The sequence below is a fragment of the Sinohyriopsis cumingii genome, chromosome 1 (assembly GCF_028554795.1).
Source record: "Sinohyriopsis cumingii isolate HCF-2022 chromosome 1, ASM2855479v2, whole genome shotgun sequence".
Taxonomy (NCBI): Eukaryota; Metazoa; Mollusca; class Bivalvia; order Unionida; family Unionidae; genus Sinohyriopsis; species Sinohyriopsis cumingii.
Genome location: NC_142961.1, coordinates 134,398,826 through 134,426,029, shown reverse-complemented (window position 1 = coordinate 134,426,029; position 27,204 = coordinate 134,398,826). Strand labels below are relative to the sequence as shown.

General features: G+C 34.1%; 2 protein-coding genes across 4 annotated transcripts in view; one reads left to right on the top strand and one right to left on the bottom strand.

The window, feature by feature from the left end:
- Nucleotides 1-1,107, bottom strand: part of LOC149807894 (syntenin-1-like) — a 29,593-nt gene extending 28,486 nt beyond the window's left edge. The window contains exon 1 of the mRNA XM_089971756.1: nucleotides 976-1,107. The gene's annotated coding sequence lies outside the window, so the exon portion shown is untranslated. The remainder of the gene's footprint in view (nucleotides 1-975) is intronic.
- Nucleotides 1,108-1,282: 175 nt separating this feature from the next.
- The window catches only part of LOC149807893 (phosphatase and actin regulator 2-like), a 175,204-nt gene continuing 149,282 nt past the window's right edge, over nucleotides 1,283-27,204 (top strand). For 2 of the 3 annotated variants that reach the window (XM_089971711.1, XM_089971703.1), the window contains exon 1: nucleotides 1,283-1,409. In XM_089971711.1, the coding sequence (XP_089827837.1) occupies nucleotides 1,307-1,409 (103 nt within the window). In that variant the 5' untranslated portion in view covers nucleotides 1,283-1,306. Of the gene's footprint in view, nucleotides 1,410-18,248; nucleotides 18,591-27,204 lie in introns of those variants that run through there. The other variant, XM_089971707.1, reaches the window with a different exon arrangement.

Genomic DNA, 27,204 nt, shown 5'->3' with positions numbered 1-27,204 from the left:
TGTTAGTAATCTCGAAGAGCTCTTTGCAGCTGGAACTTTCCATGATCTTAGTACTGTAGTGTGCTGATTTCGCTGCATGGGCTATATTTGTGTCATTCTTCTTAGTGGCTTCATAGATTTGCTTATGAATAGTGAGTCTGGTGGAAAGCCAAAGCCTCTCAGCTTTACGGCGGTCTCTTTTAGCAGTGCGAAGCTGGTCCCTAACACTGCTTTACCATGGAGAACACTTTTGAATTGATACTCTGCACTTGTTAGTGGGGCATGTTTGTCGCACAATGAACGCAGGCAGTTATCGAGTTGTTCTGCTGTAGGAGGTAAGCAAGTTGTTGGGTTTGCTTGGAACTGGATCTAAAATACTTATCCTAAACTCAACGGTTTCAATAAGTATAAAGCCCAAATATTGCATCCGCTGATTGTGGATTCCATCTTTCATTTTGAATCGAAGGAAGAGCGTTTCTTGACCAGATAAGTTAATATAATAACATTTAGCATATTTGTCTTCGTTGTAACATGACATGATCAACCAACAAACAAACAAAAACTGCCCATACAATATCTACACAAGACCAATACTTTACTGATAATATTGTGATATTCCAGTGCCTACTCCTACAATGTAAGACGTATCACATGTTATTTATGTTTTATTGCTACGCCCAAAACATGAATATCAGCGTCGAGGTCTTACCACACGAGTCTCACGTTTGATCTCTCTGACAACATGAAATCACCTTATTGGTAATATACATTTACATTACCGATTAGGTGATTTTATGTTTTCAGAGATTTCGCCGTACTTTACTGATAAAACGTCAGACTCCTGTGGTCTTACATTAGGACTATTCCAGTGCCATGTTAATTTGTCGAGATAAGTCAGCTGACCAGACAGTTAGATGCGTTAATATGAAAGTACGATGCAATTTCATCGTATATTTATATTGGACATAAAATAGTATCATCTGTACAAAATCTTACCTGTATCGTTGGCAAATTGCGAATTTCACAAATAACTGAATAAGTACTCAAGTATCTTCGTTGTTTTTATACTGTATACTTTCCTGAATCACCAACAACTGGTTATGACGTCAACAGTCATGGGGCTCTGATATCATTACAATGTCTATTTTTAGCAACAAAACTCTCGAATGCAAAACATGCTCCAGCAAATGTTGTAAATATATTTTAGTAAAATATATCCTATCAACTTTTTTTAGTAAATAAATGAACCTCCAATACAAATAATTATCAATAAAACGTTCGCTATAAATGAAAATACCAGGTAACCGGAAGTGAGAGCAATTGAGCAATGGACACCAAAACAGAGGAATCAACTAATACGGTTTTTCCTCGGCACAGAAGTAACAGCGATCCACAACCAAGACTGGACGAGGCAGTAATCCCTCGTAAAGGTGAGGCAGTTTGCCTAATATTGATATTTAATATTAGACACGATATACAATATATTAAGCGACTGGTACAGCCCCAATAAAAACTTGAAAAAGCGCCTTTCTCCTACGATAAAAACCTGTCTCGATATCGAATTTTTATTTCGATGGTCGATGAATCGGACTATGGACTATATTTTATCTTGTCAGCGGAACGAATTCCATTTTGCCATTAATTCTGGTCTTTCTATTGCTGTTTAAGCACTGCAGTTGGTGGCATGTAATATAATACCGGCATTTTTCTTCCATTAATTGTGTAGATTATTTGAGCTATGATTTAAGCCCCAATGCCACCGTTTATCATAAATTTCAGAATTCTTCCAATGTAACTAAAGTTTGGAAGGAAGAAAATGATTTGGTAAAAAGGCTATCTGACATAAAACGTTCCTTGAAATAATCAAGATTTTAGGTTTATAGTAGTCCTACATGTAAGACCTGATGCTGATATTTATGTTATGGGCGTCAGTGTCTTGCAGCCTAACTAACGGCGCTGTGTAGCGTGTTTTGATGTCGACTAACATCGTTACGAAAGTCAGATTTTCAGGAATAAACAACTGACCTAAAATAACGACACTTTTCTACAAAGTGAAGTCATAATGTTTTAGTCGGACTTGACTTACTCTGATGTCTTGTCTCTAATAAATTCAAATTCTGACAAAAGAAATGGACCTATTTTCAAGTTTTGTTGGCCTACATTTCATTTGGCTGGAAAGGGATGAAAACCTGGAATGCCGAAATCAGGTTAAGTTGAAGTATTATTCTTTAATGAAACGAATAAAAAATATATTATGCCTATTGGAACTGTAAGTAATGGTTCGTTTCATTCAAGAAACTTATCCCAAACATGTACCTACATGAACTTACTTCGGCATACCTCAACTACTGTCGCATTGCAACAAATTCAAATGTATGTCAATGGAAAGTGAAAATGCATCCATTTGCTAGTATCATATTTTCATTCCGCCAGGATAAAGACTGCACAGTAAGTATATTAATTACATAAAATTAGTGGAAGAGTGTCGACATAGGCTGGCAGGTTTGTGAGATGTTCCTGAAACTTTGATTACTCATTCCGATGTCAACGACATCGGAACACGCTGTACAAGGCCGTTATTTGGATAGTAAGACATAGCACCTAAACAAAGTCAACATGTGCTAGCCTATGTAGGACTAGGTTTATATGTGCTTTTAAGAAGTTTCAGTTATTTCACTATGTCCGCAGTTTTTTTGTACCCCCTATTGATTTCAGATACGGTAATCTTTAATGTGATAAAACATGCACATAACTTAGTCAATTCATTCATTGATTTATAATTTCTAACCTGAATTTGACAATAACGCTGGCGTCCTCTTAGCCTTTTCATGCTTAACAGACTTTTTATACTAACACGTCACCATGTTACGTACACAATGGGCAAGTTGATTTCCTCAGACAGTGTTGTGACATAGCTCATCCTATTCGGTAACTGCCGGATATTTCCTTAAATTGCCATAATGTTGCGAGTTTAGAGGTATATCCTTTGCACACATGTACAAAGAAATTACACCTCTTGTTAAATTCATGTGGACAGGTCGTGTTTTGCACTGAAAAGTTCCATTTGGAATTAAACTCGCAGATGATAATGGTCTTAGGGTCCCACCTGGGCATAATCAGGTTTGAAATTATGAATCAATAAATGAACTGAGTTCTTTGCATCTTTTATCTCATTTGTGTTTTTCATCTTTTAAATCAGTAGGGGGGATACAAACAAACGGGTGGTATATTCAGACTTTACCACTGTGACATGATGCCAAAGACATGTAGCGTCATGTACCACCCAGTCACATTATCTTGATACAAGGCCTACTGGTCCGAACACAAACCTCTTAATGCTGAGCACAAAGTGAGGCAGATGCTAGTACCAATTTATGTATCTTTTTAGCATGACTTCATTGAGGTTTGAACCTGCGACCTCCTGCATCCGAGGTAGATGCTCGTACCACTTAGGCCACATGTTGGGTTTAATCGACGTTCAGATATTAAGTTTAGATTTAAGATGTTGCACCCGTTCATTCAGTCAGTGAACTTGCTTGTAATTCTGATCTTTTCCTGGAATGCTTCAAAAGTAGTAATATGATACGTTTGACAAATTCTGTTAGTGATGAATCTGATAACAACAACATTTGCACATGGGACAAACATTGGATGAAGAGCAAATAAAGAAAGGTATACGTGCCTATTTTAAGCAGATTCGAGATGAAAAAGCATGCATTAGATATTAATAAAACTGTGAATATTGGTGATCAGCTAGGGAGCTGGAATATACATTGATGTGTGCACTTGGGATAAAGGCAATTCGACATAGTTTGGTTTTAGCTTCATATGTTTACAATGGTAATGTCATCATATCTTGTGTTGAGTTTTCAAATGATATTGGTTCACCCATGAATGTCACTGATCAACATTGGATTAATTTGTACACATTAGAAAAATGGCCACGTTGCGCAGTTAGAAGGAAAAATTACATAGTTCATAATAAAATGAAACAAAAATATCTGGTTTTAATGGAATGATGTTTAGAACTGATATCTGTTAAGATTCCTTATAATTCAGATAATTTGGAACATACGCCTTTTTGCGCATAATGGTAGCATTGGGGCTTTAAAAAAACATCAGATATACAATGATCAATTCACTGATTAATAACTTGGAATATCTTGTTAGAATTATACCACAGTTATTATAGTATGTGAAACAAAGAAATGGATGGCAATCATATCCAAGTTGGTGTAGAAATTTCAGGGACTTTTACAACTGTAAAATGTTCAGGCCTCATCCCTTTATATGCAGTATCATATCACTTAGCAATTACATTTTGGAATTTTTAACACAGAGGATTCCGATGTGTCTTTATAACTCCTATCCTTCAACATGGCTATTGTTGCAATTTTTTCAAATGTCCTATTATAGTTGCAATGGTGGCGGGGGGGGATTTTTTTCAGAATTATAGAATGTATGAAAATGGTTGTTTTCTGTGTAATTTGAATGTGCAGAATTTAAAAATGAATTGAACTTTGTGATATCTTTTGAAAAAAATTGCAGGAAGCATTTGAGCACCATCCATGATTTTTAATATTGGTCTTTGGTCACTTTTTACAAAGTCTTGACCTCATATATTTCATGCGGAAATTTGCACGTCTCATACATATGGCTGCAGAGAAATGTTTTGTGAACATCCAGCTTAGGAATATATTGACCTTTTATTTTATCTTCCAGGTATTTTTGAAGTCTCTCTTTGTCTTTTTATCAAGTGCCCTCCTGTAACATTTTTTATTGTACAAAATGGTTGAACTTTTACTTCTTATTTCTTATTATTTGCCTATACTAAATATGAAAATTTTAATTTGAATATCAGTGTCTCTAAAGGAAGAATCTTGCATATAGTTGATGGCCTAAGAATGATATCATAGCAATTCGCAAATGCACATACAGTGTATGTCAAGTCTAACCTCTAAAATACATTTCACAACAAAAGTTTTACTAAACTTTTGTTAATAAACTTAGCATAATTACTAACATTACATTTGTATAATCAGATTCCTTCCTATAAATGTCTACTTTTTTAACTGAATCAAGATTTTGTTATCATTGTCATTGTTTACATTTCTATATAGCCACATGCCAGAAAGAGTTATTATTCTTGCTGTCATGGTGACCTTTAAAAAAGACATAATTTGGAGGTCTTGCATAATATTCAGAAACATTTTACCATTATTCTATTGAGAAAAAAAAGTATTTTAAAAGGTTAGCATATATATTCGTTTTATGAATTTTTCATCATTTTGAAAAATTCTGTTGTCATTTATTTCTACCAAATGTGTTCTGGAAATTCCCAGATATAAGATAAGCAAAATATAGACAGTTAATCTTTGAAGTATTAATACATTCAGTTATAATAATGTTGGCTTTTTACATATAAAAGTGGAAAAAATATGAGGTGTAGTTTGATCACCAGCTCTGTCTAGCAGTTGCACCTGTTGCTAATTATAGCAGATTTTTAAAAAAAATTCATTACAAAGTGAAGGTGGGGGGAATAGTGTAAAGCAAACTTAGTTATATAATTTCTATCTTTTTTTTCATATAAAAGTTCAATTTTGGTATAGTTTTAATGGTATTAGTTGTGTTCTTTGTTATGAAACAGCTTTTTTAGAACATGTCGTTGATATTATAAGCTATCAAATGTATCTCTTGTCAAGTAGGCATTCAGTACCAACTGTTTCACTAATGTAATTTTGTTTAGAATTTTCTGACATACCTTTAAATTGTAATTATTTACTTTATTTGGCTCCTCATTCTTCCATATTTATTTGGAAGGTTATTATTTACACACATACACACACACCGAAAAATACTTAAGGCATAATCAACATTAAACTTCTTTTTGCATATTTGGACGCGATCTACCAATAAGTGTGATCTGGTACAGATTGGAGTGATTCATACACTGTGATGTCACAATGAAAGCATTATGTACTGAATATCAAATTGTATTGCCCTGTTCTTTGTTATGATAGACCTTGTGTCCTCTTTTTGTGACCCAGTTTCGCACATTACCACCATTGTAAAAGTCCAGTGTGATCAATAATTTTCACCTGGAATGTTATGGATCACATTTAAGGTGTAGAGCATTCAACAATCAGGACTGAATAGACTTTAGTTAAACTATATTAATTGGTATTAATTTTAGCAAAAATAATTAACATTTAATTTATGTAAATTCACCTGCATGACCATATTTTGACAATGCAGCATCAATTTAGGCTGCATTGTAACAATTGTGTGTTGCTTAAACATGTGTTATTAAAAATGAGAGTGCTCTATAATCATATGGTAACTTTAGCTAGCTTTGCATTGAATAAAGTTTTGTTTTGTTCTAAAGGATTTAAGTATAGTGCAGCATGTTTACCAAGCAGTCCTGGGTCAACAAACTAGAATTAAGACCTAGGTCAACATACTATACTAGAATTAAGACCTAGGTCAACATACTAGAATTAAGACCTAGGTCAACATGCTATACTAGAATTAAGACCTCAGTCAACATACTATACTAGAATTAAGACCTAGGTCAACATACTAGAATTAAGACTTAGGTCAACATACTAGAATTAAGACCTAGGTCAACATACTAGAACTAAAGCATTGGTCAGCATAGTAGAATAATGAACACTTTTAAAAATTATTTTCTTTTCAATAAAAAACATTAAATAGAATGTCATAAAAAATATTATTCATTTCAACAGAAGTAAAGTTGTTGAAAATGTAATTTAGCATTTCACACTAAATCATATGGTTCCATGTGTATCTTGACAGATAAGTAATTCAGAGCACAAAATGTATAGTTATTACCAGAATATATTGTCAACTATCCAAACAGTATAAAAGATGTGCTGATCAAGGAAGTAATACATATCCATCTGAGTGAAAATGAAGAGCTGTCTGTTGTTCACTTGTCTGATCATTGATGATGCACATAATACCCAGCTGTTCTGGTGGTCTAGTGGTTAGAACATCCACCTCAAATTTGGAGGTTGTGGGTTCGATCCCTGGCTGACACGTACCAAAGGCTTACTTAAATGGTACTAACAGCTGAATCGCTTGGCGCTCAGCATCAAGAGGTTGGTGTTAGGACTGGTCGACCTGGTGTCAGGATAATGTGACTGGGTGGGACATCATGCTACATGTCTGCAGCATGATGACCCAGTGCTGGACATCACTATAAACTGTCACACTGCAGACATCATAGCAATATAACTAAAAAATTGTTAAAGCTACATTAAAAAAAATCTAAATCACAGACACACATAATACCCAAAATGAGCTTAGAAAAGCAAGCTTGTGTATGGTGATGGTCACTTCCAGTGAGGATAAAAGTAAAATCAGTGTTTGATCCAGTAACATGTGTTACAGATATTAATGGAATAAGAGAAAATGCCAGCAAGCAAATTTTTCTAACATTAGATTGTAGTATTTATAAAAAAAATTCTGAGGCTACCAATGAAATATGGTCAGGCAGCCCAAATTAATTACAGCAGAATCATCTCGGGGGCTGCAGTAGTCTTTGCATGATTGTATGGAAGGATGTTTTAAAAAATAATTCAAAATATTTAAAAGAAATAAATTATTTTCATGTAAATGTTGGCATTATTGTAATTATTGTGTTTTTTTATCAATGTAGATATAGGTACTTCAGAGCATTTGTTCTAAAATTACAAAAAGGAAAGCAGGCAGTCTAAAATAATTCAGTTGGAATAATAGAATGTGCATGGGTAAAACAAGAAGAATATCCAAACATCATAAACATTTGTATTGTGGATACCAGTACAATCTTAGTGTAAGGAACAATGACTGTACAAAAAAAATCATGATTATCACAGTGTTTTATACAATGTTGTTATCTGTTGGCCTTGTAGAGTTAAGGCCACTATCCTCTGAGATTCTAGTTGGCAAAGTAAGATAACCCTAATGTATTTGGTATTAAATGTTGCTTTATTTTTTATGAAGTAAGGTTTTCTGTCATCCTTATCCTTATGTTCATTCAATATGTAGAGCTGATTTGAAATTGCTGAAATAGGGATAGTTTCATGAAAAATCAGATTTGTGTTGTTAGTCATTGGTGGTTTGGGATCCTGTGGGTAAGCATGGTACAAGCAGGTATATCCTGTTCAGTATCTAAGAGTACATATGGGCCTAAAGAGAGATATAGTTACATTTTCAATAACTATGTTTATCTGAAAGGCAATACAGTCTGGAATTTTCTGTTTTTAATTTTACTCTCATTTGCTTTTATTCTTAGGTATTATTAAACCACGGTCTTTTGGCAATTTCTCAGAAGCTTTTTTATGGAATGGATAACTAAATTACTTTCATTAATCTTTAAATGATGTTATCCTGTAGGTTTGTATAAAGAAATTCTCTTGTGTCATTAACACAATTTCAAAAGGCATTCCTCTTGTCTTTGCCAATAACATTCTGGACCAGAACTGCACTGCAGTTGAAATGTTCACTTCTGTTTCATGTAGATTTGCTTTAGGATGTGTGCAATAATCTTTTAGTGAGCTATGATGAAAAAACGTGATGATATAAAATACCTTTAAAAAAATTTAGTTGCTGAATAGGAATTTGGAGGAAATTAATAGCCATATAAGAAGTATGTTCATCTTTGGGAATTTTTTAAATCACTAATGCCAGCCTACTACACTGTTATGTTCCAAATAAAAATTTACATAATTAGCCAAAGTTGTTTTAAAAAGATCAAAATTTTATTGGTAAAACAATAGATGTCTTGCTTTTTCAATGGATAAAGAATATAAAATTGGTATGCAAAATAGACTGCCACAAAATGTATCAACTAACTAGCCTAATTTTCAGCCAATTAGTATTTCGAATACCACTAATGGAAACAGAGAATTAGACAGATAGCCCGCAAAATAAATGCCAGTGAAAGTTTAGCTGATCAGTCATGTTTAAAATAGAGTTAAAGCACAGTTGGAAAATGTGAGAATTGGAATAGTCATAATTAGAAACCATAATATCTTTTGTTCCATAAAGAATGATGATGTCCATCTGGTGTTATTTCCCTTGGTATTTCTGCATACTATGCCTCTCTTAGAAAACGTTAATTTTGTCAACCTTACTGTTGTGTTTGCACGAGACAGGCATATCTTAGTGCTACCAGGTGATCAGTGTGATTAAAGATCAAATAATAACCCTCAGCATTTCATATCTTGATCATTTGTCATTATTAAACTGCGACCTTTAAGTGTTGTGCTCCCTGTCAATACTGTATTGATTGTTGTAAAGATATAAATCAATATATCAACCTAACTTACCTTTAGTGAACAACATTAGAGGCTCATTTGTGCAACGTCAACAGCATTAACATTCAGGCTTTCTTCATTACATTTTTAATGTGCCATTGTGATCAGAACATTAATAAGGTACAAGTTAATTTGATTGTTAATTGTTTTCGCCTTGCACATTGCAAGCTTGGCATGCTGTCTGCCCGCTACAGACAGCTGATGCAAGTCGTCCAGTAGCACTGATATTGGAGTATACATACCTCCGAATAGCAGTTTTCAATGGTCAGAAAATTAGATTAAATTGTCTCTTCTGGTGTAGAAAACAAATTATTATGAAATTGTATCTTGTCTTTTATTTCCATTTTTAAAATATTAGAAAGTTGTTCAAAATTAAGCTTGTCAGACAGATTTTTCTTTTCACTTTTCATAATTTGCAGAAATATTTTTTTATTTTATTTCTTTGGTTTGCAGTATTGTGTTTTAAACTATATTGGTCTAAATGGGGCTGCTGTGGCTAGGGTGCAGGTTCCAGTTGTATGCAGTCAGTCTGAATCAGTTGCCATGTTATGCCTTGGGCAAGGCACTTTACTCTAATTGTTTTGACACTAAATTATGTGTTACTGTGCCATAAAACATCAAATCCTTTTAGCTTTCCTAGCCATAAGGACAGGTGAATGTGTGGCATTGCCCTCCATTTGTTGTGCATCATCCATTGTGCATCTTCTGTCCCATAAAACTCTGGAGTCCCTATTTGTGATCTAGTTTCAATAAAACTTGGAATGTGTTTGTTTGTTTCTTTATTTATATGATCACAGTCTCAGGGAAGTTTGATAATGAGTGTTATTGAGATAATTTTGCATCTGATTGTCGAAAATTGTTGCCACCCTGGAGGTCATATTTCTGATCTGAATTAGATCAAACTTGAATGATTGGCTGATATCGAGATCTTGGATTTATAGTTTTTACACACAGGCTACAGCAAGCTTGATGCCCATATCTGATGGACAAAAATATTTGATTTACTCAGGTCTTATCCTTCATAATTCCTAATTTTGCCATAAAAGAATTTCTCAAACTGAATGTAGCAAAATCTTGGGAATGCATATCAGCATGTTATTGGATATAAATATTTAGTACTAAAACAAAACAAAAATAGCATGCTAGAAGGATTTTTTCCTTGCTATCAAACAAAAAGGTCTGAATGGATCAAAACAGTCAATTACATACTTATATGGGTCAGTAGTGTTTGATTGGTTGAATGCCAGTGATGATGTCTGTTCAAAATGATCAAAAGGTTCAATGACTGAGATCTACACAGACTAAAGATTTGAGTATCAGATTGACAGATCTAGTTAATACTCAGGAAGTTGAATTTCTGATCTGATTTTCATCAAGCTTGGAATACATGTATATCCTTTTATGATCACGTTCTTGACTTAGCTCAGTAATTATAGGTTACTGCATTTGTATGGGAAAATATGAACGAGTTTTTCAGATGGAAATACTGCACAACCTTGGGGCTGCAGTATATCCATCCGACAAAATGAATTCATATTTTACCTTACAAATGCAGTAACCTTTTTATTATATGCTAATTTTTTTAATTCTACCAAATGCTTAATTATATTAACAAAATAAACTACACAAAACAAAGTAACCGAATGTATGCCGCATTCCAAACTAAATACACAAGCTCATATTCATCATTACACAACAACAACATTATTACTGTGCACATAACTCTGATTGATTCTACAAAATTTCCTGATCATGGACTGGATTTATATGTGACAATTCCACATGAAATACATGGGATTGAAGAAGCTAGGGAGGAGCTTGTTGACATCTGCAAATGTGTTTCTCTTTCTGTCATTGAATGTTTGAAATCATAATGTGGGAAAAATATGAACTCTTTCAACTGCAATTATCAAAAAGACACTATAGAATTTAATCCTTATTTCATTTTGAGTGCAGTAACGAGGATGTAATTGCACTTATCATCGAAATTACAGTACAATTTTGAAATGTGTAATGAAGATTGAGAACCTATGACATGGCTCATGTAATTCAGATTTGCAGAACTAAAGTACATTTTGAGGAAATTCAGGATGTAAAACTGTAAGTATATATTTTTTTGCCATTCTTATCACCAGCTAAAGAAGACAGTATTTGACTTGTCACTTGTATGTTATTTGTAAGGACCCTTTCTTAGGTCTGTTGTATACTGTAGCTAGCCTAAATCAGAAACATTATATCAATGTGGAATGTGCCAAAGCAGCTGGTATGTGGCAGTCCACGAAACATCTGTTTTAGTTCATTCAGAAACAAATTTAAACAACTACAACATAAAGCACCTCTTATGCAAGTGTACATGATTTGTTTACAATAGAATGTAGTTCCTTTATACACGTGAATGCTGTATTTATTTCTCATCCAGTTTCAGTAAAATTAGGGAAATTTATATACATCATCTTGTACTTGGATTGTGAGCAGGAGACTGCATGCATGTATTACTCACCATTAATAGTATGTTTAGAGCAAATTTGTATTGGGCAGTTGTCATTCCAGAAAAGGGAAAAATGGGACCCAATGGGCCCTACCCATCTGCTATGAATATTCAGTTTTGAATCAGCCATTATGGAGTCTAACCACAGCATGGTTTTCTGTAATTTCCTTGTCTGCTAAAATAACCATGTCCACCATTCATGATAAGATTGCTTTCATTGACAACAAAACCGTAGCAAACCATGCTTTAGTCTGAAACAACAGTGACTGATTCAAGATGCATGATGCAGGAAAGGTGAAAATTTACTTAATCCACGACTTAAGCACCTGTGATCATCATCAGCCTCCTCAATTGTGAACATTCCTTACTGGGATTTCAATTCCTCATGCTCAAGTAACTATTCCCCTGTATTTGTTTTTTCCTGCCCATATACTACATGCAAGCTGAAGATTTTATCTTCACATCTTTACAGGGAGCCAGAATAGCTCAGTTGGTACAACATCAGATTCTTAAAGCTAGGGTTGTGGGTTCAGTGCCTGCTTAGGTCAGCCCTGTTGGCCCCACAGGTTTGCCCTTGGGAAAGGCACTTGGCTCCAAATTCTTTTCCATTATATACTGGTAGCCAGTAATTTATTCAATTTGCCATTTAAACAAAGAAACAAAAAAAAAATCCATCTTCTTTACATATTCTATCAATGACCTGGAATATGCACTCCCCTTGCATCAAACTAATCAAAAGACATTTCTGTCAACCAATTATATAGATTAGTTTATGATTATTTGGCGATAAGTGGATTCTGTTCAATAAACTTGGTAAGCGCTCAATTCAGTCTGATGTATGCCATAACATTTATTATTCTTTATGTTATTTTGTTTGTTTTCTCCGTCTGTGAGTGCCATCTAGGTAAATTTTATGTCCAAGATGAAAATTAAGGGTCATTTGCGCAAAGGAGCAGCCTAGAATAGACCATGATCAGGATATGCAAAAAAATGATAAAATTAACAGTATATAAAATTTTGGAGTTAGTTTACTTAGTTTACGCTACTACATACATGTGAGCCTGCTTTGTGAAATGGTAAACTCAAGTTATGCATGTTGTGTTTGTGATACTGAGTCCATTGGTTTCTCATGTTTATTAACTCTGTATATTTTCCATGTATAGTATTTTTGAAGACATGACAAATGCAATGAAAATTAAAGCAAGCAAGCTCAGTTCTTTATATGAACACATATTAGATCTCAAAAATGGTGAATGCAATTGAGTTTAGTTAATGTTAAGTACTAGTTCTGAGTAGGTAAGATATGGGCCTTGATAGGGGAGGTAACTATCCTATGCTTGTTAGGTATCCAGGCATAAAGAATTATCTAACTTTCATTGAGTCGGGTAATAGTTGTCAGTTTACAGTCTACTTTGGCAAAGACACTAGTAGAATTTTCAGTTATATTTACATGAAGGATGTGTATACTAAGCACAGTGGTCATCATGCATGATGATTGAGTGACTACAGCACATGATTTTAAATACAAAAACTCTTACAAGCATTTCTGAATACATTTTTAACAGTACATGTAAGGTGATCTACAGCCTGCAACCATATGATTTGTTAGTGGGAGATTTTAATAAACAGAATCGTATATTTTTTCTGATTTTATAATTTGCAAATAATCTGGTGAAACAAACAGACTTTAGTTTTTAATGCATATTGAGTTTTGATGAGTTAAGATGATAACGTGTCACAGAAGGGGAAGAAAATTTACAGAAATACATTGTGGACATATGATTTTGTATTCTACCACCTCACAAAAGAGTCAAGGTTATTTTGATGTTCCATGTTTGTCTCCATGTACATTAGCACATTTGCCAAATCACTGGTTGGAAATTCAGAAAACTTGGTCGTTTCCTTGATGCTGTTCATGTGGTAACATCTGCATGACTGGTATCATCTGTGCCTCCATGTCACTTGGTTCCATGTGAGAAGATTAAGTGGATGAAAGAAACAAAAATCAGTTACAAGAACATTTTCAAATCTTTTCTGACAAAACTCAAAACCTTAACAACTGTTACCTGGATTAATCAGAAAGAATTTGGTAATCATAACATCAGTCATATGATTGATATATATATATATATATATATATATATATATATATATATATATATATATATATATATATATATATATACTAAAAAGCTGTAGCCAGCATTGATTATTTCATCAAATTTAGTAGTCATTTACAGACATTGTAATCATCTGGGGACATTAGAAGCCATTGGCTGTTTTGATTATCACAAATAGAACGATGAAAAATTTCAAACGATATATACTGGCATGTTAGTTGGACCAAAACTGCATATACTGAGATCTTTTCTCACATGAAGCACTGATAGACTGGTGTCTTTCCAGTTTGTCAGGCCTAATCAGTAGAACAAACAACATAGGTCCGGATCTGCCAATGCATTATGTATGATGGTTAAATAAGGTTCAGTGTTCTTTGCAGTTAGGTCATTGTCTGGGAATGAGGCAGAGTAAAAGAGGTGAGTGAGTTTAGAATATACTGCACAAAAATAATCATGGGAATTCGTGACGGTAGGCCATTGTACCCATTTTATGTCTCACCAGGTGGTAAGGTCAAGTGAGGTTATGGTATCGAACTTCATATACCATGTATTAGCAGTTGTCTTTTTCAACTTTTTCCCTGAAAATTGCCAGACCGTTTTCAACCGAACTTGGCATGGTGCATCATGGCCTAGAGTTGCTTCAGGTTGTACAGATGATGCAGATTTATCATAAAACATGGCCACTGTCAGTAAAACTGCAAATACTTTTAAATGATTTCTTCCTCAAAACAGCTTTTCTCAGAGAGCATCCTGGTAGGAGTTCTTTCAAATTTTTATAAATGATGCTGCTAAGCCATCATATGCTAACGACCTAAAGTTCCTTTTAACAACTCGATAGCTGAATAGTATTTTATCAAATTTAACATAAATTACTAGCTGAACAGTGTCGGTCGACACATGCCCATTTTCCTCGATTAAGTGAATTCACAACTTAATTACACAAATGAAGTAATGGACTTAATGTCATGTCTTACCTATGTTACTTGCTAACTCTCATAGACATGTGAAAAGTCAATTCTTATCATTCATAGTACATATCATTTAAGACAGATAAATTAATTCTCACAGTTCGTATTAGAGTAGTGCCTGAATCTCCTACAATACATGATTTCAGTTACATACAAACCACTAAATCTGAACACATTCATATCAATGAAATATTTTGCGACATTCTTACAATACATGAATTGTATAACATTAATGACAATGAATGCATGATTAACTTCTGAACTGAAGAAAAATTGAAGTATGTGTTTAAAATGAATAAATTCAACAAATAATTACAAACTTACATCAATGAGCATATTATATATGATTGAAACAATACCTTTGTGCCTTCTCAAGACTTGTTCATTCTGTGCAAATGAATCTCTCTCTCTGGTTCCTGGTCTCTTAGATTCTTCCAGACCCCATCCCTTGGACGATTTAACAAGAAATGCTAATTATTTCCCAGAGCTAAATTCTGGCTTCCCACAGAAACTTTGACTAAATTTGTGAGGTGAGATTACATAAAACCTTGAATTTTGTCTGGGAATACACCCCACCTTGTTTAGCAAAGCCAGACAGGATTAACTTTATCTAAATGACAAAATTTTAACACTCCCATCAAAGTCAGAATAATTCTGTTGGTCAGCTGTTCTTGCATTTAGCTGTTGGAAAGACGTTTGTAAGATGTCAGGCCCCAGTGGACCTCTAACATATATTGATGATTTGGTCCTTGTATACTGTCTTAGGTTGGACATGGTTTATTGATTGTGAACAAGAGACTAATTATACATATTGACTTTGCTTTGATATTTGGAAATGATTTTGTTCAAACCTGAAATAGGTATAATCGACTTGATGCAAAGTTTGAGATATAGTTTACATACATTATGTTGCAATCCTACAATACTACATAAGCCTGCTGATTAAAATGTTAAGCTGTTATGTCAGTAATGTCACGTCCACTTACGCCTCTCGTTTAAAATAGTACTCGTTTTGAATTTCGCCAAGCATCAAAGAGTTTTTGGAACCATTTATATTCAGTGGTCATATCAAATTTAACGAATGTGTTTTTCAGTAGGAGTTGGCAGATGTTAAGTCCAGGGCCTTATTTTTTCAAAATTGTTGACAATATTTTGAAAACTGAGTCTGGAAGCAGCAGCTTGAGGTCTTGAGAGCAGGGAGTCTTCATAGAGCTTTGGTAATCTTTTCATTTCAGTCACAAATAACTCGTTGACAACTTTGAGGTGAATCCCATGAATCATACCTTAAATGTATGTTGATACCTGCCATTCTGATGAGTTGTTATTTATGAATTGACAAAGTTACCAATGATATGTTGGTTTTTGGAGGATTTGTTTTATTCATGCCTTCTTGGTCAATCCAATCATAGAGATAGCCAAAGTGGTCTAAATTGATTGGGGGTGGGGGTTCCAAAGAAATTTCTGGTGAACGACAAATATGATTTTCATTAAATTACTGCATCAGCATACATCTGAGATGTATGTTTGCCTTAGGCAGAAGTAGCCAAACTAGTTCTGAATGACAAATATGTAAGTCTGCCATCTAGTTACACATTTCCAAATGGAAGATTCCATACTAAGTTTAAATATTGTATTGACATGTTCGTAACACTTGCAGTGCCCTGGATAAGAAGCTTATACACATATATCACTCAATTGCAGCGGTAGAATAACTAAAAAAATTCTTCCAGTATGCATACCAGATATATATATCCAGTTTATTGTCAGTCAAAACATAAATGTTTCTGTGCGTAATAGTGTCAACAGTTTTAAATTTCCAGTCTGATTTTATTGTCTGGTGCCACTTACATTATAGATGAAATAATCTATAAAAAAAGCACATTTTAATTTTTAAATAATCATGGTAAAACAGTCTAACTTTTATTATCAAAAGTGGCAAGGTGCTTGTTTGCTCATTAATTGCATTGAATTGAGCATTCAGATAATATCAGACACTCAAAATGTCAGGACTATGACAGAAAATCTTCCATTCCTGAATTACTTTTGAAAAATTCAACAAAAAAATCAGCCTTTTACCAATCAAGTGACAGTTCATTTTCAACATCAGTAGTATGATGCATTGTCTAAGATACAACTGATACATATGTTGAAACATACTCTTATTAAAATATCCTAAAAAGACATACTCTATTAAAATATCCTAAAAAAACATACTCTATTAAAATATCCTAAAAAACATACTCTATTAAAATATCCTAAAAAACATACTCTATTAAGATATCCTAAAAAACATACTCTATTAAAATATCCTTAAAAACACATACTCTATTAAAATATCCAAAAAAAACATTATTAAAATATCCTTAAAAAACATACTCTATTAAAGTATCCTTAAAAAAAACATACTCTATTAAAATATCCTAGAAAAACATACTCTATTAAAATATCCGAAAAACCTAGTGGATATGAGATCTCATAAAAAACATGATTTGCAGGGTCATTGACTTCAAAGTAATAAAACTGCGATCCATCAAAAACAAGGCAGTAAATGTGACATGAAAAGATAATGTTGAATTAATCGTTTTGGTGTTTGCTTGAAGAATTAAAACTGAAAATTACACAATTATTTTTTGTAAAATCAAATTATACTCAATTAATTTTGATTTTTTAGTGAAATACCCATAGGTCCAAAAGTTTGTCTTGGGCACTGATTTGGTATTGTGCCAGTCAGAACAAAATGCAAACCATACCAATGTCCACTGACAGTAGAACACATTCCTGTCAAGTGTGACAACTTCCTCCTTGTCAGACAGAAGCATTTTACATGTGTTACCTTTATCTTTTATTCTATATACAATTTACAGACTTGTAATATTTTTATATTTTATATTTCATCTTGCACTTTATGTTTACATTTATTTGGTGGGTGTTATCTTTCGAATTTTTTTATGTAATTCATGTGTTCATATATTTTACATTTACCTATAGTTGTATGATGCTTCCTTATGTATACCTAATACTTGATAGTATGTAAATTATTGTGTTGATGGTGGTGGTGGTGTTAGTGATAGTCTTGTTTGGGATGTCTATGCATAAATTGATTTTTTTTTTAAACCATCATTTGAACGGTTTTTATTTTTCTCTTAAGTGTTTACATTTAATTAATTATGAATTGAAAATTTCTTTCTTTTCTTTGTTTTATTGGTTGGTAGAGAGGCAGAAAAATAAAATGAGTAACAAATGTATTCTGGTTGAAATTATCTCACTGCTTCTTGGGGTCATTTGAAACTCTTTAATTACATTACATTATTCTGGATAACCTACAAGGCTGGAACTTTAAAACTTTGTTACAATATTCATCTTGCACAGACTACGATGTTGATATCGGGATGTATCAGGTTCCTTTCCAATTTTCAGAGCAGTCACGTGACTCTGGCATATCCAACCATTGAGTTAGAGAAAAAAATTCCTATGTAGTTTATCTTCGTCGGACAGGGGATGTGTATTGAACTGTATACAATGTGAAATGTACAACATAGGCACAGTGGGTGAAAATCAGCCAACCGTACAGTAGAGACTAGTGTTAGGTTCCTCTTGTGACGTTCTTGAAGTAGAAAGGAACATCTGCCTTTAAAACTTAAAAAGGGTTTGGGATTAATCATCACATAGGAGTAATAGAAAAATATGAGGCTACGGAGAAAAAAGGGAAAAAGTAAGTGTGCCAGTTAATAGACAAGTTAAACATTAGCTTGTTTTGTATTCTCAGTTTCTTGTTCATTGCAGAGATGGATAATGGCAAACGTAATGATATGTTAGGTGTGTTGCTATCTCGGTAGTACGAGAGATAATTATTTGTACATTATTTAAATCTAGTTTTGGAGCTGGTAACTTGTGTCTGCTGCACTGTCAGATATAAATAGAATTACTGTTTTGTAGGCAAATGTTTACTGGTTGGAAAATTAGACCCAGCTATAGAAAATGGCTAAATATAGTGTACATTTCGGTTGTGGAATTTAATATTGAGGATCTTTGCTCATCATACCATTGGAACCTACGTGATTTTCTTTTGTTTCGTTGAATCTACGCAGCGGAGCTGATTTTTTTTTATTAAAAAATGATTTCATTGTTTACCTTTTTGTCCTTACGTGGATTAACAGACTCTGGTCAATTTTATTGATTTCCTTGTCCTCATTTAAAGGCCCACCGACCGAAGTCTAAATAAATAACTTTGAACTACACAGGTTTCGTTAACTTGTTTGTCATCTATCTTTGAGGATGTGAAGTGAAAGATAACTTCTCAATGTTAACTTGATACTCTCAATGTTAACGTGATACACACTAGAGTTGCGAGTCCAGCTGCAAACTGCACAGACCTAGATCTGCAATCCCAGAATCCACCAGCAGATCTGGGTCTGAACAGTTTGTTTGGAGTAATCAACTACATACGCCCTGATCAGCTGGCACAGTATGTGATGGCATCGACTTTTAAAGCACGTGTATACAGTAAATGGATTGCACAACTCATTCTAATAATTTGTAAATCAGTCAGTACCATGATTGACTTGCATAGACCTCTATAGTGGACAATTCTTACATCATTACTTCCCCTTTGTCCCCTTTGTGTCTCTTCACAAGTCCCCAATGAAAGTACTTATTACAAGTGCAGATTCTTTATGCCAGACATAATGAAGACAAAAACTGGATATTCATTAACAAATGCCTGCATTTTTCCATTTCACTTATGCACACAGACTTAAGGTCCATATTATGTACAGGTTTTATGATTATGTTTCCCCTTTTCTGGAAAATTTAAAGAACACTGTCTATAATAGACTATTTTGAAATGTCTACATATTTTTTATGATTTTATAATATAAGTTGGTGTGAAGAAATATCATCTTTCTTTCATATTGTTTGTGATAAGTTAATAAGTAAATAATTACCTGTATAACTTCATAGGAAAGGATCATACAGGTTTAACTGATGTTCCTGATAAGCACAATTATCGATACTTTTTATGTCTGAAAATTTTCTAATTTGACATTCACTGATGTAGTGAATCAAATTTTTGTTATTTTTGCAGTTATTTGTTGAAATTAATAACTATTTATTTATTTATTTGTTTGTTTATTTATCGGTATATGTAATTTAATTATGCACATATATTAAATATGAGAAGTGGTAAATGAAGAAATACATTAACAAAAGTGAAGACACAAAAAGTATAACCATTTTTAGCTTGCGTAATTATTTGGGGCCCATAAATTTAAACAAATATTTACTTTTAAACAGTTTGATAAAATTTGTTAAATAATTCAAAATTTTAAGCTACAAAATAGAAAACTGAGGAAAATATTAACGATTCCATGAATTGTATCCCAGATTTAAAAAAATAAATAATTATTCAAAATTGAATGTAAAACGTTTAAATTGAAACAAAAATGAAGTTTTACTCTATTCACCAGATATTTTTGGTGACCGCTCTGTTGGCCCAGTGGTTAGAGCATCCGCCTCGGATGTGGGAGGTTGTGGATTCAATCCCCAGCCACATCATACCAAAGACTTACAAAAATGGTACTAACAGCTGCCTCGCTTGGTGCTTGGCATTAAGAGGTTAGCGTTAGGACTGGTTGGCCTGGTGTCAGGATAACGTGACTGGGTGGGACATCATGCTACATGTCTGCGGCATGATGCCCCAGTGCTAGACATCACTATAAATTGTCACGCTGCACACATCATAGCGATATGACTGAAAAATTGTTAAAGCTACGTTAAAAATCCAAATCGCACACACACACCGAATCTTTTTGTCACATTTGTGTGTCATTTCCCTAAATACTTGTGAAGCTGATTGACAGTTACATTAAATGAGTATAAATATTGATTACACAGTACTTATCACCGTGCAAAAAGTACTATAATGGAGGATTGTCACTTGATACAAGCATGGCACAGCCCATGAAAAATGTAATGGAAAGATCTATGTGGACCTTCTGGTTTTCATGACAACATACTTTCAGAACTTGTAATAATTTTCAATACAGTGTAGCAGATGAATTTTCTGGATGCCAAGTACTTTGTTTTAAGCCTATGGAAAGAAATCAGATTGGAATGTAAGCTGAGGAATGATTTCCCCATACTAAAAAAACATGATTGAATAGGTGACTGTCAAACCTTTGAAATCACTTTGAAGAGCCTATTTATAATTGAAGGTTTTCTGCCCATCCCAGTTGTTATTTGTAATTTTTCTTTTCTTTCTACAGGCTTATAGTGTCATAGCCCCCCTCCCCCCCCCCCCCCCCCCATTTTCCCAGACCATTCCCACAAAATATTTGGATTTTTGGACTTATGTTGCGGCATGAGGTCAAACTGTATTCCATACCAAAACCATTAAATTCATCAAAACCATTTGCTGGAAGCAAGGGGTACTTGCTTTATACAGGTTTGCCAAATTAATTGAACCATACCTGCATGATATCAGTAAGTAGAACTTTTCTCAGACATATAGCAATTAACACACAAATTGTAACTTTGAGAAGTAAAAAAAATGAGCCCAGTATCAGGCATTTTCTAACAGTCTACATTTCTGCACATCATTTCTTGTCACAAGATAACAGAATCTTGTGGCATTTGTATCTGTTCATGATCTGCCTGGACTGTCACGATGGTGTGAGGTCAGGCTGTATTTCTTGTGGGAAACATTGAATTCACCAAATCCACACAGTGGAGTATTGGGTGGTCACTTTAAACAGGCAATTCAGAATGGTGAATCCCACTAGCCTGATGATCAATAAGATATCATTCATTCCCTGGCAACACCTTGATTGTCACATTTTCCATTTACAGTTCTGCAACTTGGATACTGATGAGTGAGGGGTTGGATACTGGTGAGATGGGGAGTTGGATAATGTGGAATTGTGAGGGGTTGGATACTGGGGAGTAGGGGAGTTTGATACTTGGTAGTGAGAGGTTGGATGCTGGGAGTAGGGGAGTTTGATACTGAGGAGTGGGGAAGTTGGATACTGGGGAGTAGGGGAATTTGATACTGGGGAGTTGTTGAGTGAGGGAGTTGGATACAGAAGAGTGAGGGGACGGATACTGGGGAGTGGGGGAGTTGGATACTGAGGAGTGGGAGATTGCTTATTGCATGTATGCAGGTGACAAACCAGGTTGTGCTAAACACTCTTTGTTTTTTCTTTTTTTTATTTATTTGATCATAAACCACTTAAATAGATACACATGTCTTAATTGACAAAATCATTGTAGGAATTGGGTGGATCAGATAGTATTTGGAAGCAAATGTGTTGGCCAAAAAACATTAGGTAAAAAACCATGATATGCTGTATGGTGTGTTGTTTGAGCATGAGAAAATGTTAGTTGCTTTTAGTCTGTCACTTACAAAAATACAAAATGATGAAGAAAAAAATTATGGAACTTACCAGTTGGTCTTAGCCACTATGAGACATTATTTTACTTCAGATGTAGAAGGTATGTTTTTGTGTGTGTGTGTATGTGTAATAGAGGGGGTTATGACTATGACTGACAAATTAGGCTTTATGGGAGTTAACTCAGCCACTTGTATATTATAATAATGAAAACATAGATTTACTTTAAGGCTATAGTCTGTATGATTTATTAAATCAAAAATTTATTTACAGGTAGTTACACAAGGTTTAAAACTTTAAAGTTTATAACAAAAATCAAGAAGAGAGATTACTGGAGAGAGAGAAGGGGTGGGGTGGAGGTATTCATGACAATAGTAAATTTGTAGCTCTCATCTAAAACTGCATACTTTCACAGTGTCTCCCTCTCAGTCAGTTACACAAAAGAGTTCACACTTTGATTGTTTGATAATATTTGTTCCATCAGATGGCTTTATGCTGACAAATTGAGGGGTTAATAAGTACATTTTACTGCATGTTGTCATGTAAAACATGCCCATCTGCAACAGCGTAGATCCCTGCCACTACATCAGAGTCCAATCATACGTTGAACAAATAGTATGGATCTACACCATTTGTTACATGTATTGACTGATCAGGGTTGACATATATGCAGTTTGATGCATGTTATATATGTGAACTGGGCCAGACAAATCCGCTTGTCTGAAATGTGGCACAAGCACAAATTCAGCTTGGGCAAGCTTAATTTTTCAAGGTATATATTCTTGCCCATAGGGCAAATAAAAAATTAAGAGGATTATATCGAAGTTTTTAATACCTTATATTGTCTACTCTGGGATCTAATTGCCTCAGTACATGTACTAAACACCTTTATATAGTGATTATATGTAGGACATGCTTCTACTTCATACATGTAAATGCGTTCAGTTTCCTTCATCTGTTGACCCATTCTTTCACACAAAGTCTGTCACATCTTTTTGTCCAGGTCAGCCTCTTATTTTCTTGTGCAAATGTGATAATAGATACCATGCTAAGTTTTGAAACAGGCGTTAACATACAGTGCATAGGGAACAAATATCTATATTTTAACTTGTTATCAGTTACATTTTAAATGCGCTATGTATGAGTATACAGGATTCACCTAGCAGGGGTTAGTGGTTGAGTAGGTTATCCCAAATCATTATGTTGGTAAGCGCAACTACAAATAAAATTTGCAGAGTTTTGACTCTAAAAAGTTGGCTTTTGTTGGTGATTTGTTCGATACATATCGCCCATTTCAAGATGACTTAGAGATTATTGTTAATGTGATAACTTGCAAGATTTTCTTATGTGTGTGTTTTGAAGTAAAATGATTAGACACATGGATTTCTCTAAATGCATTTTTGATGTCTTGAAACATAATCACACATGAGTAGTGTTTATCATCTTGTGTTTACAAAGTAATTGTGCACAAACAGGGCCTTCCATTAGATTTAAAATTGGAGGGTGAGTTACCACATTAGGCAGAGGTTTGGGGGATACATTTTTTTTAAAAAGGTAGCCAAGTATAAAGTGTATGACTGATTTGCTTTTTTAACTTAACTGTAACAAGCTTTCAGGTGTATCACTATGATGTCTGCATTGTGGCAGTTTATAGCATGTCTATCACTGGGACATCATGTTGCAGATGTGGCATCATGTCCCACCCAATTACATTATCTTGACACCAGGCTGACCAGTCCTAACACTAACCTGTTAACTCATTACCCCCTAGAGGATTTTGTCGTTTTTTGCCTGAAATGCGAGTAGGAAACACATTCTGGGGGCTATTTCTGAATACATCCAAATACATCGACCTCTAAGAGATTTCCCATTAACCTAATGCCTAGGTGTGTTAGAAACATTGTTTTTCATTGGCTGTTTTGCTCACGCATGAACATAAGGGTAAAAGTTAGAGTTCTTTTTTATCTTTTCTTTTGCTTAATAGACCCATCATTTTCATATCGAGACCACTCTTTATTCCAAATGTCCATCTTATCCAACTTTTTTCAGAGGTGCATCTATCTGTGTGTAGTTGAGACCGGTCTGCCTTAGATCTGAGACCAAGAGGTCTAAAATCCAGACACAAAATTGGATTCCAACCACGGGCGATTTTCAGATGGAAAAAAATTGGATCCAAAAAATTAGGTTTTCCCCTCTGTATTTTGTAGTGCAACTAGAACTTCCAAATTATTTGATATCATTGTAGAGCTACATCTGTCTACCTTTCTATAATACCACCCACTTTACCGTATCATACATAATTGTGAAGAACATGAGACATATCCAGCCATTTTATTCATCCTGCTGCTTGAATGAAAAAACTTCAACTATCAAAATTTTTTAGAAACCTATTTACATTTGCTGCTGCTGGATATTATTGAAGTATTTGACTGTTTATTTACAATATCACAAACAATCAATAGTTTATGCTCTCCCCCCCTCTACTTGGAATAAACCCTAAAACCCAACAAATGTTCTGATTGGAGTATTTTTAATACAGGTATGTTGAGATTAGCTGAAATAAACAGCCGAATATTGAATCAAAATACCATTTTGCAAATATTCGAATAGGAAATTGGTATTAGGATATTATTTTGTTTACCTTGTGAACAGCAGGATATAAAATCATGCCTAGCACTCGGCTGCTTTGTGATGAATGAGAAAAATATCCTGGTTGAAAGGTCAACCCCAGGAAAGTTTCATATGATGATTGAGATCCATTGTCAAGAACAGTCTATTAAAAAAAACTAATGACTTTCACAAGTCTGTGTTGTTTTTCAGCCCTACTTCAGACCTGTATTGTGTGCATCAGAATGCGGATATGATACATTTTCTCGTTCTGTATTGATGATAGTATGAGACATGCTTGGAAACCTATCATTGCAACATTAAAAGAAAATTCTTCATTAACATTTCATCAAGCTCCATGAATTACTGACTCTCTATTGTCAACTACTTAGAAGTTGTATTTGCAATCATGCATTTCTGCCCCATATTAAATGTCTTGAAAATATGGGTGTTGCTCTAGACAAAACATAAATCCACTTTTAGGTGACATACTGAGGTACGGTTGAAGTATTGTAAAGGTTGCAATTAAATTTCAGTATTCATAGTTATTGTTCTTTGCTTCTGTATTAGGAGCCTATCTTCCTACACATAATTAAGTGCCATTTCTTGCATTACACTATGCAGCCGACTTGCAGGAAGAATGAAAGCAGTATTGTTTAAGAGGTCTCACCTAATATGGGGACATAGGCAAAAGTTCCTTTATTCCTGTTACCATATATATGCGTGTGTGTGTGATTTAGATTTTTAATGTAGCTTTAACAATTAGGCTAACATGCATTGAACAGATGGATCTTCCTTGTGCAGGAAAAGGATTGGGTTCTTGAGGTGATACTGCAGTGAATGTCAAGTACAATTTAAAAATTTTTTAAAATAAAATTTAAGTTTGTGTTTATATTATAATGTGTACATTGTTCCCATGCTACTGGAAAATCGTGAAAAAGTCAGGAGAAATGATAATTTTTTCTGACCGTGAAAAGTCCTTGAATTTTGCAAATATTGATGAAAGTCTGGAAAAATCCGGAAATTTTCTGCCACCACTTGACACTCAAAACAATCACTTAATTGAGTCGTAACTAAACTGATCATGAGTTAAATTTATCAAGTTCTAACCAGAATATTCAGAGGGTGCAGTATGGATCATTTGGGTGCTTGCAATAAACATACATGCTGAGTCAATCCAAATGCTCAATGGATTACATTCATCTAGTAGACATTTATTTTCAAACTCGGCTTGATACCATATCTTTCATTACATAGAAAGTATAAAAACCAGTCTAGCATCACAAGAGGATAACATGGTCGTGGCAAAGCGCAAACTTAAACGTTGTTAGATCGAGTGATACATGCATGAAATCGATATGAAAATTACTCATTTTCTCAGAAATTGAGAGTATTAAAATCGTTATGTCTTTAATCTGCTGAAAGACAAGATAAAACTATGGCATCGATGAAATATTACCTGGTACTCGCGATTTATACTGTTTAAGTCGCATGAGTACACATATCTAACAACCCACATTTTCGAATGTAGAGAAAAAAATATTGAATTAAAGTCGTATGCTGGTTGTAATAAAAATACATAAATGAAATTACACAAAACTCTCCATATTTATATATTCCAAGAACAATTTCAAGAGTTTTGTTGTATCACATGACTACCATGTTGACATGTGCTCTCTGATTGATAAATCAGACTGACCAGATTGCTGGATTTTACAAAAAGTGTATGACTTTCATTTAATATAATTGAATTTCTGTACAACAACATTAAAAAGGAGTTTGTTATTGATATCATGTGACTATTAAACTTCTGATGTTGTCTTTGAGATTTGTGAAGTCATGTGACTAGTAATGCAGATGGCGAGTACAGGGTCAGGTTTCATCTATGCCATAGTTTCACCTAGTCTGTCAGCAGGTCAAAGATGTAACATAATACTTGCCATTTTCCTATCGATTTCATGCAGGTATGAGTCAGTACAAGTTTAAATTTGCTAAGCCCACTGGTAAGCAACTACCATATGTCGCTACGCATGGTGGCAGCAAATTCCAAATTTTCAATATGCAATTGCAATGACCTCACACCCCAACCTAAATGTCCAAATATGAAAAATGGGGAGGGAATATTCGGAGGAAACCCGGATTAGAAAATGGACTGCTATTCGTTTGAAGCCAAAGTTGTAGTCCAAATTCTTGACTGAGTCGCAGAGCTGAAATTAGATATTGTCATCCATTGTATTATATATTAAAAAATTATTTGAGCCCCTGTATCAATACAGGTTTGGGGACTGGTTTAACGAATTACAAGAAGACAAGTTGATTTTACAGAAAATTCAG